Source organism: Hyperoodon ampullatus, assembly GCF_949752795.1.
Source record: "Hyperoodon ampullatus genome assembly, chromosome: 11".
NCBI lineage: Eukaryota > Metazoa > Chordata > Mammalia > Artiodactyla > Ziphiidae > Hyperoodon > Hyperoodon ampullatus.
Genome location: NC_136924.1, coordinates 22,638,380 through 22,652,901, shown reverse-complemented (window position 1 = coordinate 22,652,901; position 14,522 = coordinate 22,638,380). Strand labels below are relative to the sequence as shown.

At 39.3% G+C, this 14,522-nt stretch overlaps 1 protein-coding gene across 5 annotated transcripts in view; it reads right to left on the bottom strand.

Annotated features, from left to right (window-relative positions):
- Window positions 1-14,522, bottom strand: part of APAF1 (apoptotic peptidase activating factor 1) — a gene marked incomplete at both ends in the record, with an annotated part of 88,151 nt that overhangs the window by 47,557 nt on the left and 26,072 nt on the right. For 4 of the 5 annotated variants that reach the window (XM_079714575.1, XM_079714577.1, XM_079714576.1 and 1 more), the window contains 5 exons: window positions 2,376-2,507; window positions 4,675-4,800; window positions 6,067-6,193; window positions 10,646-10,830; window positions 11,284-11,397. The exons of the other annotated variant lie outside the window; for it this stretch is intronic. In XM_079714575.1, the coding sequence (XP_079570701.1) occupies window positions 2,376-2,507; window positions 4,675-4,800; window positions 6,067-6,193; window positions 10,646-10,830; window positions 11,284-11,397 (684 nt within the window). The remainder of the gene's footprint in view (window positions 1-2,375; window positions 2,508-4,674; window positions 4,801-6,066; window positions 6,194-10,645; window positions 10,831-11,283; window positions 11,398-14,522) is intronic. 5 annotated transcript variants of the gene reach the window in all.

The window sequence follows — 14,522 nt, the reverse complement described above, 5'->3', positions numbered from 1 at the left end:
ATCATTTACCTCCCAAAATTAATCTTGATAAAAATCCTTTGGAAATGATCAGTAAGTGAGGTAAGTCCTGTTCTTTATGTCCATCTCCATCCCTAGCTTCTTTTATCCCAATCCCAGATAAACCCAATTCTGCAGATAATGCAAATTACATGGGAGCAGCATCAAATTTATATCTTTTCATTGGCTTCTCTCAGTTCAAAAGGCACAAGAAGGGCTTCCCTGGTGGCGCAGTGGTTAAGAATCCGCCTGCCAATGCAGGGGACACAGGTTCGAGCCCTGGTCCAGGAAGATCCCACATGCCACAGAGCAACTAAGCCTGTGCGCCACAACTACTAAGCCTGGGGTCTAGAGCCCGCGAGCCACAACTACTGAGCCCACACGCCTAGAGCCTGTGCTCTGCAAGGAGAGAAGCCACCGCAGTGAGAAGCCTGCACATGCACCAAAGAGCAGCCCCCACCCTCTGCAACTAGATAAAGCCCGTGCATAGCAACGAAGACCCAACGCAGCCAAAATTTAAAAAAAAAAAAAAAAAAGCAAGAAGTGGGACTTCCCTGGTGGGGCAGTTGTTAAGAATCCACCTGCCAATGTGGGGGACACGGGTTCAAGCCCTGGTCCGGGAAGATCCCACATGCTGCGAAGCAAATAAGCCTGTGCACCACAACTACTGAGCCTGCACTCTAGAGCCCACGAGCCACAACTACTGAAGCCCACGCACCCTAGAGCCCATGCTCTGCAACAAGAGAAGCCACCGCAATGAGAAGCCCGTGCACCTCAATGAAGAGTAGCCCCCGCTCGCCGCCAACTAGAGAAAGCCCACGCACAGCAACAAAGACCCAATGCAGCCAAAGAAATAAATTTCTTTTAAAAAAAGAACTTAAAGTTTATAAAAATAAGAGAATAGAACCCTTGCATAGGACATAGGATCCAGGACTTGAAAGAATACAATAAAATCAGATTTAAAAAAAAAAAAAAAAGTACAAGAAGTCCTAATAGCCCTCATGGAAATGCAAGTGTGGAATGACCGGTCTTAAAGTAAACCTTGTCCTTATTTAAAACTGTTGACCAGGCTTCCCTGGTGGTACAGTGGTTAAGAATCCGCCTGGGGCTTCCCTGGTGGCGCAGTGGTTGAGAGTCCGCCTGCCAATGCAGGGGATACGGGTTCGTGCCCCGGTCCGGGAAGATCCCACATGCCGCGGAGCAGCTGGGCCCGTGAGCCATGGCCACTGAGCCTGCGCGTCCGGAGCCTGTGCTCTGCAATGGGAGAGACCACAACAGTGAGAGGCCCACGTACCACAAAAAAAAAAAAAAAAAGAATCCGCCTGCCAGGCTTCCCTGGTGGCGCAGTGGTTGAGAGTCCGCCTGCCGATGCAGGGGACACGGGTTCGTGCCCTGGTCCAGGAAGATCCCACATGCCGCGAAGCAACTAAGCCTGTGCGCCACAACTACTGAGCTTGCACTCTAGAGCCCGTGAGCCACACTACTGAGCCTGCGTGCCACAACTACTGAAGCCCATACGCCTAGAGCCCGTGCTCCGCAACAAGAGAAGCCACCACAATGAGAAGCCCACACACTGCAACGAAGAGTAGCCCCTGCTCGCTGCAACTAGAGAAAGCCCACATGCAGCAACGAAAACCCAACACAGCCAAAAATAAATAAATAAGTTTATCTTTAAAAAATTATCAAAGATATGTGGAACGAATATCTATTTCTGGTTTTAGTTTGGTTCAAAATTTTTTCTTTTCCTATCAGTACATTTTTTCCCTCCTCTTTCTGATAACAGACCCTCTCTTTCGAATCTTGAATCAAGCCCCAGTCATAATTCAAGTGGAGCTGACCTCACCTATTCGTCCCTTTTCTACATGGCTAAACCTGTGACCCCTGGCCAATCGAAGGATTCCATCCTACTGACCGCTAGGATTATTCTGAAATGCGCATGTAACCCAAACCATGTCAACTAGAGTTTTCTCTATGGGAAAACTATGGGACCTGGGAAAGAGCGAGTTTCCCTTCCTCTGTGATTATGAGCTGTAATATCCATGTAAGCCTGGAGCTAAGGATAGCCAAATCTGCTGCACAGAGAGAGTATGCCTGAATCAACAAAAAGGGAAACAGAGTCTAGAGATGGAGTGGGGGTTAGAGCCTGAGAACGTATTTTAGGCATCTGGAATCAGCTATGCCTGAAGCCACACTCCTTCTAGACTTTTCAGTTACAAGAGCCAATAATATATTTGTTGTTGTTGTTGTTGCTTAAGCTAATATGAAAGTTTCTACCCCTGCAACCAAAAGATCCCTGATTAATACAATATATGAAAAAAAGGAGATGTTGTGATGTATCTATCAAATTTATCTACATAATTCTCATTATCCACACTTACTTTGAGGAAGCAGTCATTTGAACCAGTGGCTAAGAGAAGGTGATTACTATTGTTGGTGAAGTGGCAGCAATTGACTTGCTCTGAGTGCTCATCATAGGTATGTACTAGTTCCCCAGACACAGAATTCCAAATCTAAAGAGAATAGAGAAAATAAAATTTACAAGTACCCCTTATTTTCAAAGAGAAAACAGAGAGGCAAAGCAAATGTGAGCTGTTTTGCAGATTTTCCCAGACATGATACTAACTGAATACCTCCCCCTTCCCTAAATTATGTCAGCATTTTGCCAGAATGTTTTTTTTTGTTTGTTTGTTTGTTTTGTTTTGTTTTTTAGCAGTACGTGGGCCTCTCACTGCTGTGGCCTCTTCCGTTGCGGAGCACAGGCTCCGGACAGGCAGGCTCAGCGGCCATGGCTCACGGGCCCAGCCGCTCCACAGCATGTGGGATCCTCCCGGACGGGGGCACGAACCCATGTCCCCTGCATCGGCAGGCGGACTCTCAACCACTGTGCCACCAGGGAAGCCCCAGAATGTTTTTTTTTTTTTAATTACCTGCAAGTCTACCTGCAAGTGATGTAAAACATTACATTTTCAAGGGCAAGCTTTCACATGTTCATATGAATTGACAGCAGGCAGAAAAGTGCTATAAAAGGGATGGAATAATGGACTTCAGACCAGAAAAATTAATCAGAGCCAATCTAAGACCTGGCTCTACCACTTATAAGTTGTGTGTCCCTAGTCAAGTCCTTAATTTACCTGCATTTCAGTTCCCCCCTCTGTAAAATGGGGATACTTGTACCCATCTTACACAATGCATGGTGTCAAATGACAAAGAATTTGATAAGTGTTCTGCTGACTTCAAGGTACTAATAAATAAGTAAAGGCAAATGGCTCAGTGAAAAAAAATAAAGGCTTTAGATTCTGAGGGGAACCTAGCTTTCAACGCTGGTGCCATCAGGCATTAGTTAATATGAGCCTGGGCAAATGACTTCATCTCTGAACCTGTTTCCTCATCTCTAAAATGGGATCAACACTTACTTTGCAATTGTAGTGAGAAATTGATAATGTAATATAAGAAAGTGTGTAGTATAAAGCCTCATGCAGTGTTCTCAGTAAAAAGTAATCATTTTCCTAGTTGCTATGTTAACTAGTCTGTTTCATCAAACAAACAAAAGAAATAAATTACCTAATGAATTTTCACTGGGCTTTGGACTTTTAGAGGTACTAATGTCCCTCCCATAGCATTTTCTTTTATCTTATCAAAGCACTCTCCAGAGATCCAAAGAGTTTATTTTATTTTAAAGTTCTGTAATAAGTATTTCTGCCTCTTGCTTTAAATTTCTTACAAATAGAAACTTGAGCCACATAGCTCTGACTCTGGAACACCACAGAATGGCCAACTCCAAGTCTCACTCAGAATAGAGGTTATGGAGTGAATTAACTGGTTGGTTGTAAAGCCACGTAGAGAGTCCAATCTATCAAGATTTTTCCAAAGTCTCAATTTAGTCTGGACACTCCGGGGTCCTCTTCAAGTAGATGCAAACTCCACAAAAACTCTCAAGCCAACTTTCTTGCTCCCAGGTCCACTAAGGCCCACCCCACCTAAACAGATTCAGCATTCCACACCCCTTTTGAAAAAAGCCCAAGATGAGGTCTCCCCTCCATTTATCAAATAAAATATTCCCCTAGACTTCACTTTCTCTTAAATTCCATAAAAATACTCTGGCTAAAAGCCAAATTTAGGGACAAGAAACAAAAAAAAGAATAATTAACAAAGATAAAAATTACCCTGTGGGTTTTCTTTTCTCTGTTTACTTTGTAGACTAGTAACCTGATTGTTAGTATGTTTATTCATCTAGTTTTGCATTGAATGTAAGCCAGCTCATAAAGGTAAAAAAAAATCCGGTTGCATTTTACAACAGGAATCGATCTCAGACAATAATTTTGTGCAGCAACACTTCCGACCACAGTACACTTAAAAGATTTCAACTGATATTTAACCCACAGACCTGTCAATAAGTGTCAGGCAAATTCATTAATCTGAAATTGTGTTTCCCAGCTGCCTGATAAATATAAATATCAGCTGTGTTTCCTAGGCTAATCAACCTAGGCATTTTTGCTTGTGCTTAAAAATAAAAAGTTTTAGACAGAATTAATTTACAATGGATAAAACTGGTTTGCCTCAAGTTAGTAGATCAATAGGCAAGAGTCCTTTAACTCTACTTAACTCTAGTCCCTCTATTACAGAAAAAGAAAATAAATTCTGTGGTGATTACAACTCAAGAGGAAAATATTTCCCTACCTTCACTTTTTTATCCACTGAGCAGGTTGCTATATATCTGTCATCTGCAGAGAATGCACAGCAAAGCACTTCATCCTCATGAGCCTTGATTTCTAGAAGTTTCTCTCCTGTTTCAGCTTTGAAAACCTGTATAAGCAACAATAAAATCTTTTTACTATACCTATTTAACCATGGGCCATCATTCAATAAAAATATTTCTTTAAAAGATCTTTATCACTGTTATTTTGCAACAGAAATGAACCTTGGCAATATCACTGCAAAAATGAGAATTTCTGTCAGAATTCGTATGCCTTAACATAAAAAGAAAATCATCCTGCCCAAAAAAAAAAAAAAGAAAAGAAAAAGGGATCTTCCCTGGTGGTCCAGTGGTTAAGACTCCGCACTCCCACTGAGGGGGCCCGGGATCGATCCCTGGTCAGAGAAGTAAGATCCCGCCTGCCGCATAGTGCAGCAATCAATCAATAGAGGTGACAGTAGCTTCAGTTCTTGAGAACAGTTTGGCAAATTCTTAACAATCAGTAGAAAACACTTTATTCAATATGCTTTCTGCACTCAAAAGCCAAAATTAATAAAAGTAGTAATAAAGTACACATATAGAAATAAGGCTTACAATCATAATCTTGCAATCTTAAATTTAAATGTTTTAACTGGTTTTTGTTTCCTTCAAAATCAAAAGGTTGAGTACCAATTTAAAGAAAAGCACTCATTCATGTTTTCTGAAAACAAATGAGAAATTAAAATTCCTTCAAGTGCCTAAGGAAATAATCTAGTCCAATTCCTATTTATAGTCAGAAATCTATGCCCGAGCCTATGATAAAATAGGTATTTTACACTGTCACTGTTTTTTAATCAGAGTCCTGTTCACTGTGCTATGAAGTCCTTATGTCTTTTAACAGTTATCATTTCCTCATTACCCTCAGCTGTCACATGGATGACAAGAACTGACTGCTAGGGTAAAAGGCACTTCTATGTCACCTGGCAAGTTTAGAATTATGAAAATACACCACCATATCTTTTAAATCTAAAGAGAAAGCTTTCACAAAATGTTCAAGAGATCTGAACATTTCTCTATTCCTAATGTGCAATTTTCTTGAATTTTAGAATTTAAATATATTCTAATATGCACAGTATTAAGTGCATGACTCTTTCAATTTTTCTCAAGAGATAGGTTTACCTGCAAGTTTTTTTTTTGTTTTTGCAGTACGCAGGCCTCTCACTGTTGTGGCCTCTCCCATTGCGGAGCACAGGCTCCGGACGCCCAGGCTCAGCGGCCATGGCTCACGGGCCCAGCCGCTCTGCGGCATGTGGGATCCTCCCGGACCGGGGCACGAACCCGTGTCCCCTGCATCAGCAGGCGGACTCTCAACCACTGCGCCACCAGGGAAGCCCTACCTGCAAGTTTTTATCAGCTCCACAAGAAGCTATTCTTTGACCATCCTCAGAAAAGCAAGCATGGTACACAGCATCTGTATGGGGGCGGACGACCAAGCGGGAGAGATTCTTGATGTTTTCTTTGTTTCTAAATATAAGGGAAAAAATGAACAGAAACCCAATAAACAAGAGTAAAAGTAATTATTTTCTTTCAGTAATAAACTGTCTTTTAACATAGTTATGTTCCAAAAAACACAAAACTCTTAAAATTAAATTACCAATATGTAAATGACAGCACACATCACCTGAGGAAAAAAAGCATAATATAACAAAAGCAGCATTTTAAGATAAATGCTACGCTATATCAAGCAACCTGTCATGTACTACAAATATCACTGAGTTGGAAGAAATTTAGTTAATCAAATACATGTCAGTTTTTATTTTCCTCTAATACATTAATAACAACACGTGCAGAGAAAACATTATAAGAAGATAACTTCAAAAAAATCTCCATCTTGGGCTTCCCTGGTGGCGCAGTGGTTGAGAGTCCGCCTGCCGATGCGGGGGACACAGGTTCGTGCCCTGGTCTGGGAGGATCCCACATGCCACGGAGCGGCTGGGCCCGTGGGCCCTGGCCGCTGGGCCTGCGCGTCCAGAGCCTGTGCTCCGCAATGGGAGAGGCCGCGGCAGTGAGAGGCCCACGTACCGCAAAAAAAAAAAAATCTCCATCTTTTTCAAAAGGAAAGAGCTATAGCAAAATGAAGCTCATTTCCTAACTAAAGTATGACACTACACCCACCATTATGATGTGCACTTTAAAACCATTCTTCTCTAACTACAATTATTCAGATATAGAGAAAAAAAAGTAATGTCATTTTCTTTGTATCTTAATCTACTAAATACTAAGTATTGCACTAGTATAGATATTATTTCACAACGGCAAAAGGGTAAAGGAATGTGATGTATACTTAAAATGGGGAAAGTATTAGAACAGTGTCAGAATTCCACATACATACACCCCAGTCACTGTGAGTAAATATGTTAAGTGGTATCATGTTTATCTTAAGAGAAAAAGGTTAGGCGTCAGATAAACCTAAAGGGCAACCCTGCTTCTACTACTTATTAGGTGTGTAAACTTATGCAAATTACTTAACCTAGTAAGTTTCCTTTTCCTCATATGTAAAATGTGAGTAATGATACCTGCTCTGAACAGGTATCACACACAAAACAGACCAAATGAAAAAAGGGAACACAAAGGTAAATCAGACTTAAACCTTGCCTAGAAAGTATTAAACTTCACTAGAAGTGATTAAACAAACAACTATAAAAACTACAGTGATGAGAATCTGGAGAATAAACAGGTAAGCTACTGGCAAAGTTTAGAGAATCAGATTAAGAAAATATGTCCCCCGATCTGTCTACTCAATTCCTCAAAGCTCGGAAAGTGACCTGTCACAATGATGGGCATATGGCCAAAAAGTATTAGATAAATAACAAACGAATGCATGAATGATTTCTTTGAAAGATGAAACTCAAATTACGTTTATACCAACCTAAACTTTCTACAGAAGGAAAAAAAAAAAGCTTTCTAGTACTGAAAAATAAAGCATTCTTTGAATATGACCTGGTCAAACCCAGTTAAAAAGATACAGCTATTAATGATTAACCATCCTATGAGAGAACATCATAGGTTGAAATGCAGTTGATGAAGGGGAAAAAAAAAAACAGCAAGAAAAAGTAAAAATAACAAACTCAATGTTCAAAAGAGAACAAGAGGGCTTCCCTGGTGGCGCAGTGGTTGAGAGTCCGCCTGCCGATGCAGGGGACACGGGTTCGTGCCCCGGTCCAGGAGGATCCCACGTGCCGCAGAGTGGCTGGGCCCGTGAGTCATGGCCGCTGAGCCTGCGCGTCCGGAGCCTGTGCTCCGCAATGGGAGAGGCCACAACAGCGAGAGGCCCACATACACCAAAAAAAAAAAAAAAAAAAAAAAGAGAACAAGAACTAAACCAATGCCCATCTGATTATCAGACCAAGTATCACAATTCTATTTTAGTCACTAACTAAGACATGAATTCAGTCGATCTTCTATAAATTTCTCTTGAATATCAACTACATGGACCAGGCAAAATGCTAAATGCTATTTATCCTTTTCTTTTTTTTTAAATAAATTTATTTTTTATCTATTTCTATTTTATTTTTGGCTGCATTGGGTCATCGTTGCTGCGTGCCGGCTTTCTCTAGTTGCGGCAAGCGGGGGCTACTCTTCGTTGTGGTGTGCGGGCTTCTCATCGTGGTGGCTTCTCTTGTTGCGGCGCACAGGCTCTAGATGCATGGGCTTCAGTAGTTGTGGCACACGGGCTTCAGCAGTTGTGGCTCGCGGACTCTAGAGCACAGGCTCAGCGCTGTGGCGCACGGGCTTAGTCGCTCCGCAGCATGTGGGATCTTCCCAGACCAGGGCTAGAACCTGTGTCCCCTGCGTTGGCAGGCAGATTCTTAACCACTGCACCAAGGAAGCCCTATCCTTTTCTTTTTTAATCTTTTTTTTTTTTTGGCCACACCACGTGGCTTGCAGGATCTTAGTTCCCCAACCAGGGATAGAACCCAGGCCCTTGGCAGTGAAAGCACAGAATCCTAACCACTGGACCACCAGGGAATTCCCTAAATGCTATTTATTCTTAAAAACAACAACTAACATTCGTTGAACACTTTCTGTGATCTAGGTACTGTTCTAAGCAACCTATGCAGGTGTGTATGTTTGTGTATACACACACACTCATATAATCCTCACAACAATGCTATGAATAGTACCACTAGGCAAGAGAAGTTGAATAACTTTCAACTAATGATACACAACTAAAAAATAGCAGAGCTGGGATTCAAGCCCAGGCGCTCTAGAGCCAGAGTCTGTTATTTTAACCTCCAAACATTCTATACTACAGAATGGATAATTATGGAAAAAAAGCAAGTAAACAGAAAACCACCGTAAAATGACACAATGCTATGATATTGAGTAAACAAGTATTCTAGAATACAGACAGATCTCAATGAATTAGGTGGCTGCTTCCAGGGAGAGTGAAACCTCTTCCCAAGAAAATGTTAAAGAATGGTGAACTCTGGGAAGTGAGAAGGTAGGGGAACATGAAGAGTCTCTGACTTTTCATTTTATCCCTCTAACACTGATTTAAAAAAAAAATCAGGAACATGGATTGCTTTAAAACAAAAATAAAATCAATGAAAAATTAAAATTTTATTTTTTGAGGAATTCCCTGGTGGTCCAGTGTTTAGGACTTGGCACTTTCACTGCCATGGGCCTGGGTTCAATGCCTGGTCAGGGAACTAAGATCCCACAGGTTGCACGGTGCGGCCAAAAAGTAAAATAAAATAAAATTTAAATTTTTTTTAATTTAATTTTTAATTAAAAAAAATTTTTTTTAACTCTCTCCTTTACGGAACCTTACCAGAATCCCTCAACCATCCAAGCTAAATTACTCACTTCTCAGTTTTACCTCTATTTTATACATTACTTCTGTTGCATTTATCACATTATAATTATCTGTTTAAACTTCTTTCTTCACTACTAGATTGTAAGCTCCTTGGGGAGAGCCTTAGCACCTAGTAACAGTGCTTTACCACAGTAGAGAAACTCAAATATTTGTTGAACTAAACTGAATTAGGGAAACCACCTATGGCAACCTGACTTATTTGGAAAGAAGGTCCAGGGCTATATAGATCACAGACGACATCAACCAGGAGGTCAATTTAGATATAAATTATACATGTGAAAAGAGGACCATTCATACTTATTATCAAAAGGAGCTTGAAAATAAAGCCAGACCCACAGTTTAACACATTCAGCAAGCCACATGAGCTCAGTCAAGTCTCAACCTCTCTGTGCCTCAATTTTCTCATTTGTAAAGTAGGGCAAATAATATTTATGTTATAAGGTTGTCTTGAAGATAAAATGAACAATGTATGTGAGCATATAGTATATCATAGGCATTAAAAAGATAGTAGTTTACCCTTTCCTTTTACAAATTGATAAGATTAAGATAAGAACACAACTGAATGGCCTCTTAGGAGCTAGAAGAATCAGGATTCAGTGGAAGTTTAATATGGGCTATATGCAAGGCAAAGTGCTCATCACTTTATATCCAATATTGATTTAAATCTTCACAAAAACAGCGTTTACCTCAAAGGATTGTTCTCTATTTCACGTATGAGAAAGAAGAGTAACCTGTAACTTGTTCAAAATCACAAAACTCTTAGGTTTTAGAACTGAGTCTCAAATCTAGGTTTGTAGCTTCAAAAACAATGCTCTTTGCTACTATACTGTATTACAATAAGTGAAGCATTTATATTAATATTTAGGATGACTTGTCAAAAGTCATCTTATAGGCAAGCATCTATTTTTATGGACTCTGAAAATATGTATTTCTCCTATGGTTACTTCTCTAGAAGTTTTCAATAAGTAAGAATGCTTATTAAAAGTTTGAGCCCTATCCAAAGTAGTTAAGTCTTCCTGGAGTGAACTTATTCACTACCTGAAAAATAATGACACAGTTAGTGCTGTTCCCTTTGGTTTCTCTCCTAACCTACTTACATCCATTCCACGTAAAGCATTCCATTATCGACCTCCTGCTTGGCCTTCAGCTTAGCTTGCTGATAAACTTCTGAAGTTTCCAGTTCACAGAGGCCCAGTTGTACAATATTAGGAAATGGCTGTCGTCCAAGAAGATGTCCATTTAAAGATAAAAACTCCTGGAAATTCTCACAGACTGTACCATCCTATGAACAAAATGAAATCTCTTAGAAATGTAACCAGAGCCCAGATCTGACACTTTTTTGTTTCTGTGATTTTGTCACTTTAAAGGCTTAAATATTCTCTATACAAGCTAAAATTAAATAGCCAACCATTAGGTAACAAATACATAGTGATCCTCTTTGGACTTTTAAACATAGGGTAAAAAAAAAAAAAAAAATCTCATTATCTAAGTGCTACCTTCTTAACACATTCTCTTTCCTAAAAAAAAAAAAAATGAACACTTTACTTCCCCAGCTTTCAAACCTCAATCCTATCCACAGCAGGAGAGGAAGCAAAATAATTAGAATAATCAAAGATTAAGTAAGGAAATTATCGCTCTTCACCTCTGCTATTTTGTTCATCCCCACTATTAAACCTAGAATTAAATGTCAAAATGAGGTGTCCTTTAAGGACTTATTTTTCATAATAATATATACCTTTTCATCCAACATATGCCTGTATTCCACAAATTCATGAATCAGATGAGCAGGGCCTACGAGCTCCGTTTTTGCTTTAATCCAATCCAGGGAAAACATTAAACTACACAGTTCCTTAAAAAAAAAAAAAAAAAAAGATTAGGAGCACCGTTAAAGAGATCAAAGAATTTTAAATCTACCATCATTATCCTAACACTACTGAGAGAAACTTAGCAGATGCCTAGAATTTAAGGACAAAAAGGAACATATCATTAATAGTTCCAAAGAAACAAAAAATGGACCTCACATCTTAATTCAAAATAAATTTCAGATGGATTTTTCAGACTTAAATATAAAATAGAAACTTCAAAAAATACTAGAAGAGGGCTGCCCTGGTGGCACAGTGGTTAAGAATCCACCTGTCAATACAGGGGACACAGGTTCGAGCCCTGGTCCAGGAAGATTCCACATGCCGCAGAACAACTAAGCCCATGCGCCACAACTACTGAGCCTGTGCTCTAGAGCCCATGAGCCACAACTACTGAGACCGTGTGCCACAACTAATGAAGCCCACGCGCCTAGAGCCTGTGCTCCCAACAAGAGAAGCCACCGCAACGCGAAGCCCACGCGCCACAACGAAGAGTAGCGCCCACTCGCTGCAACTAGAGAAAGCCCTCATGCAGCAAGGAAGACCCAAAAAAAAAGCAGCCAAAAATAAAATAAACTAATTAAATTAAATTTTAAAAAAATACTCGAAGATACAGATATTTACTATTTTTGTAACCCTGGGGTGAAGGAAATTTTTATAAACATGACCCCAAAGCAAAATACCAAAAGGAAAAATAGTGGTGCATTTAACTACATAAAAACTCAAATGTTCAATATAGTAAAAAACAATATAAATAAAATTTAAGACAAAAAATCAACCAGGAAAAAAATTTATTTACAAATGTATGATAGATGAAGGCTTAATATTTTTATAAAAATTTCTAATAAAAGAGTAAGAAACAGATAAACACTCCAATAGGAAAACACGTGAAGGTAATCAATGGATGAGAGATAATTCACAAAATAAAAAGCACAAGTGGCCAAAAATCTCACCAGTAATCAAAGAGAAACAACGAAGATTTACTATTTTTTAACATCAGATTTTTAAAGACTAAAAGGAATGATAAAAATGTTAGCTAGAATCAGAGGAAATGAACACCCTCATACACTGCTGGCAGTGATGTAAATCAGAGCACCCTTCTAGAGGACAGTTTAGCAATCTGTATTAAAATTCAAACTGTACACATCATTGACCCAGAATTACACTTATGTGCCCTAAAAAAATAAGTCAGACAAGTGTGCTTAAGCAATCTGACCATCCACCAACCAACTGACCAATCATAATGTACCTATACAATTAAATAGTATGCAGCTTTAAAAATTATGTCAATCTATTATATATAAATTGACATAGAAAGATAACCCTGAACTACAATTAAGTAGGAAAAACAAGATATAAGACTATATTTCTATCATGATCCCATTCTGGTTTTAAAGAACAGGTGTGTGTATCTGAGCAGCAAAATGATCTGGAAGGCTACACATAAAAGCATTAGCGGGCTTCCCTGGTGGCACAGTGGTTGAGAGTCCGCCTACCGATGCAGGGGACACGGGTTCATGCCCCGGTCCGGGAAGATCCCACATGCCACAGACCAGCTAGGCCCGTGAGCCATGGCCGCTGAGCCTGCGCGTCTGGAGACTGTGCTCCGCAACGATGGGAGAGGCCACAACAGTGAGAGGCCCACGTACCGCAATAAAAAAAAAAAAAAAAAAAGCATTAGCAATGGTTGTGATCTTCATTTTCTTCACTTAGTTTTTTCCTCAATTTTTCCAATGAAAGTAAACTATTATCTTTAAAAATCAGGAAAAAAAGGTTAAAAAAAATAAAAGGAACTAAATCCTGTCACACTACCATACATATCAAAAGATTTTAAAAGAAGCATTGACCCAATAATTCCACTTCAAGAAATTTCCAAAGGAAATAATACAGGCGTGAAGACAAACAAGAATTTCATTACAGCATCGTAAGAGTAAAAAAAAAAAAAAAGAAAAGAAATGAAAACAACCTAAGTGTTCAACAATTAAAGTTCAGCTAAGTAAATCAGAGCACAGATATTTACTGGAATACTGCCATTCCAATGTAGATTATTAAACATAAACCGTATGTAACCAAGAGATTAAAGTACATAAGACTGAAAAATTATTCAAAGTATATATGGGTTTTTTTTAACATCTTTATTGGAGTATAATTGCTTTACAATGGTGTATTTCTGCTTTATAACAAAGTGTATCAGCTATATATATGCATATATCCCCATATCTCTTCCCACTTGCGTCTCCCTCCCTCCCACCCTCCCTATCCCACCCCTCTAAGTGGTCACAAAGCACAGAGCTGATTTCCCTGTGCTATGCGGCTGCTTCCCACTAGCTATCTATTTTACATTTGGTAGTGTATATATGTCCATGTCACTCTCTCACTTTGTCCCAGCTTACCCTTCCCCCTCCCCATGTCCTCAAGTCCATTCTCTAGTAGGTCTGCATCTTTATTCCCATCTTGCCCTTAGGTTCTTCATGACTTTTTTTTTTTTTAGATTCCATATATATGTGTTAGTATATGGTATTTGTTTTTCTCTTTCTGACTTACTTCACTCTGTATGACAGACTCTAGGTCCATCCACCTCATTACAAATAACTCAATTTCGTTTCTTTTTATGGCTAGTAATATTCCATTGTATATATGTGCCACATCTTCTTTATCCATTCATCTGTCGATGGACACTTAGGTTGCTTCCATGTCCTGGCTATTGTAAATAAAACTACAATGAACATTGTGGTACATGACTCTTTTTGAATTATGGTTTTCTCAGGGTATATGCCCAGTAGTGGGATTGCTGGGTCGTATGGTAGTTCTATTTTTAGTTTTTTAAGGAACCTCCATACTGTTCTCCATAGTGGCTTTATCAATTTACATTCCCACCAGCAGTGCAAGAGGGTTCCCTTTTCTCAAAGTATATATGGTTTTCTAAAATGTTAACATTGTGAGTAGTTAATTGGTAGTCATGACTTCAAATATCATCTATGTGCTGATGATTCCCAAATTTTATCTTTAGTCCATAGTTTTCCCCAGAAATCCAGATTCATATATCCAACTATATGCTAAATATATCCAGTCAGATGTCTTAATGTGTACACCAGACTTAATATATTCCAAA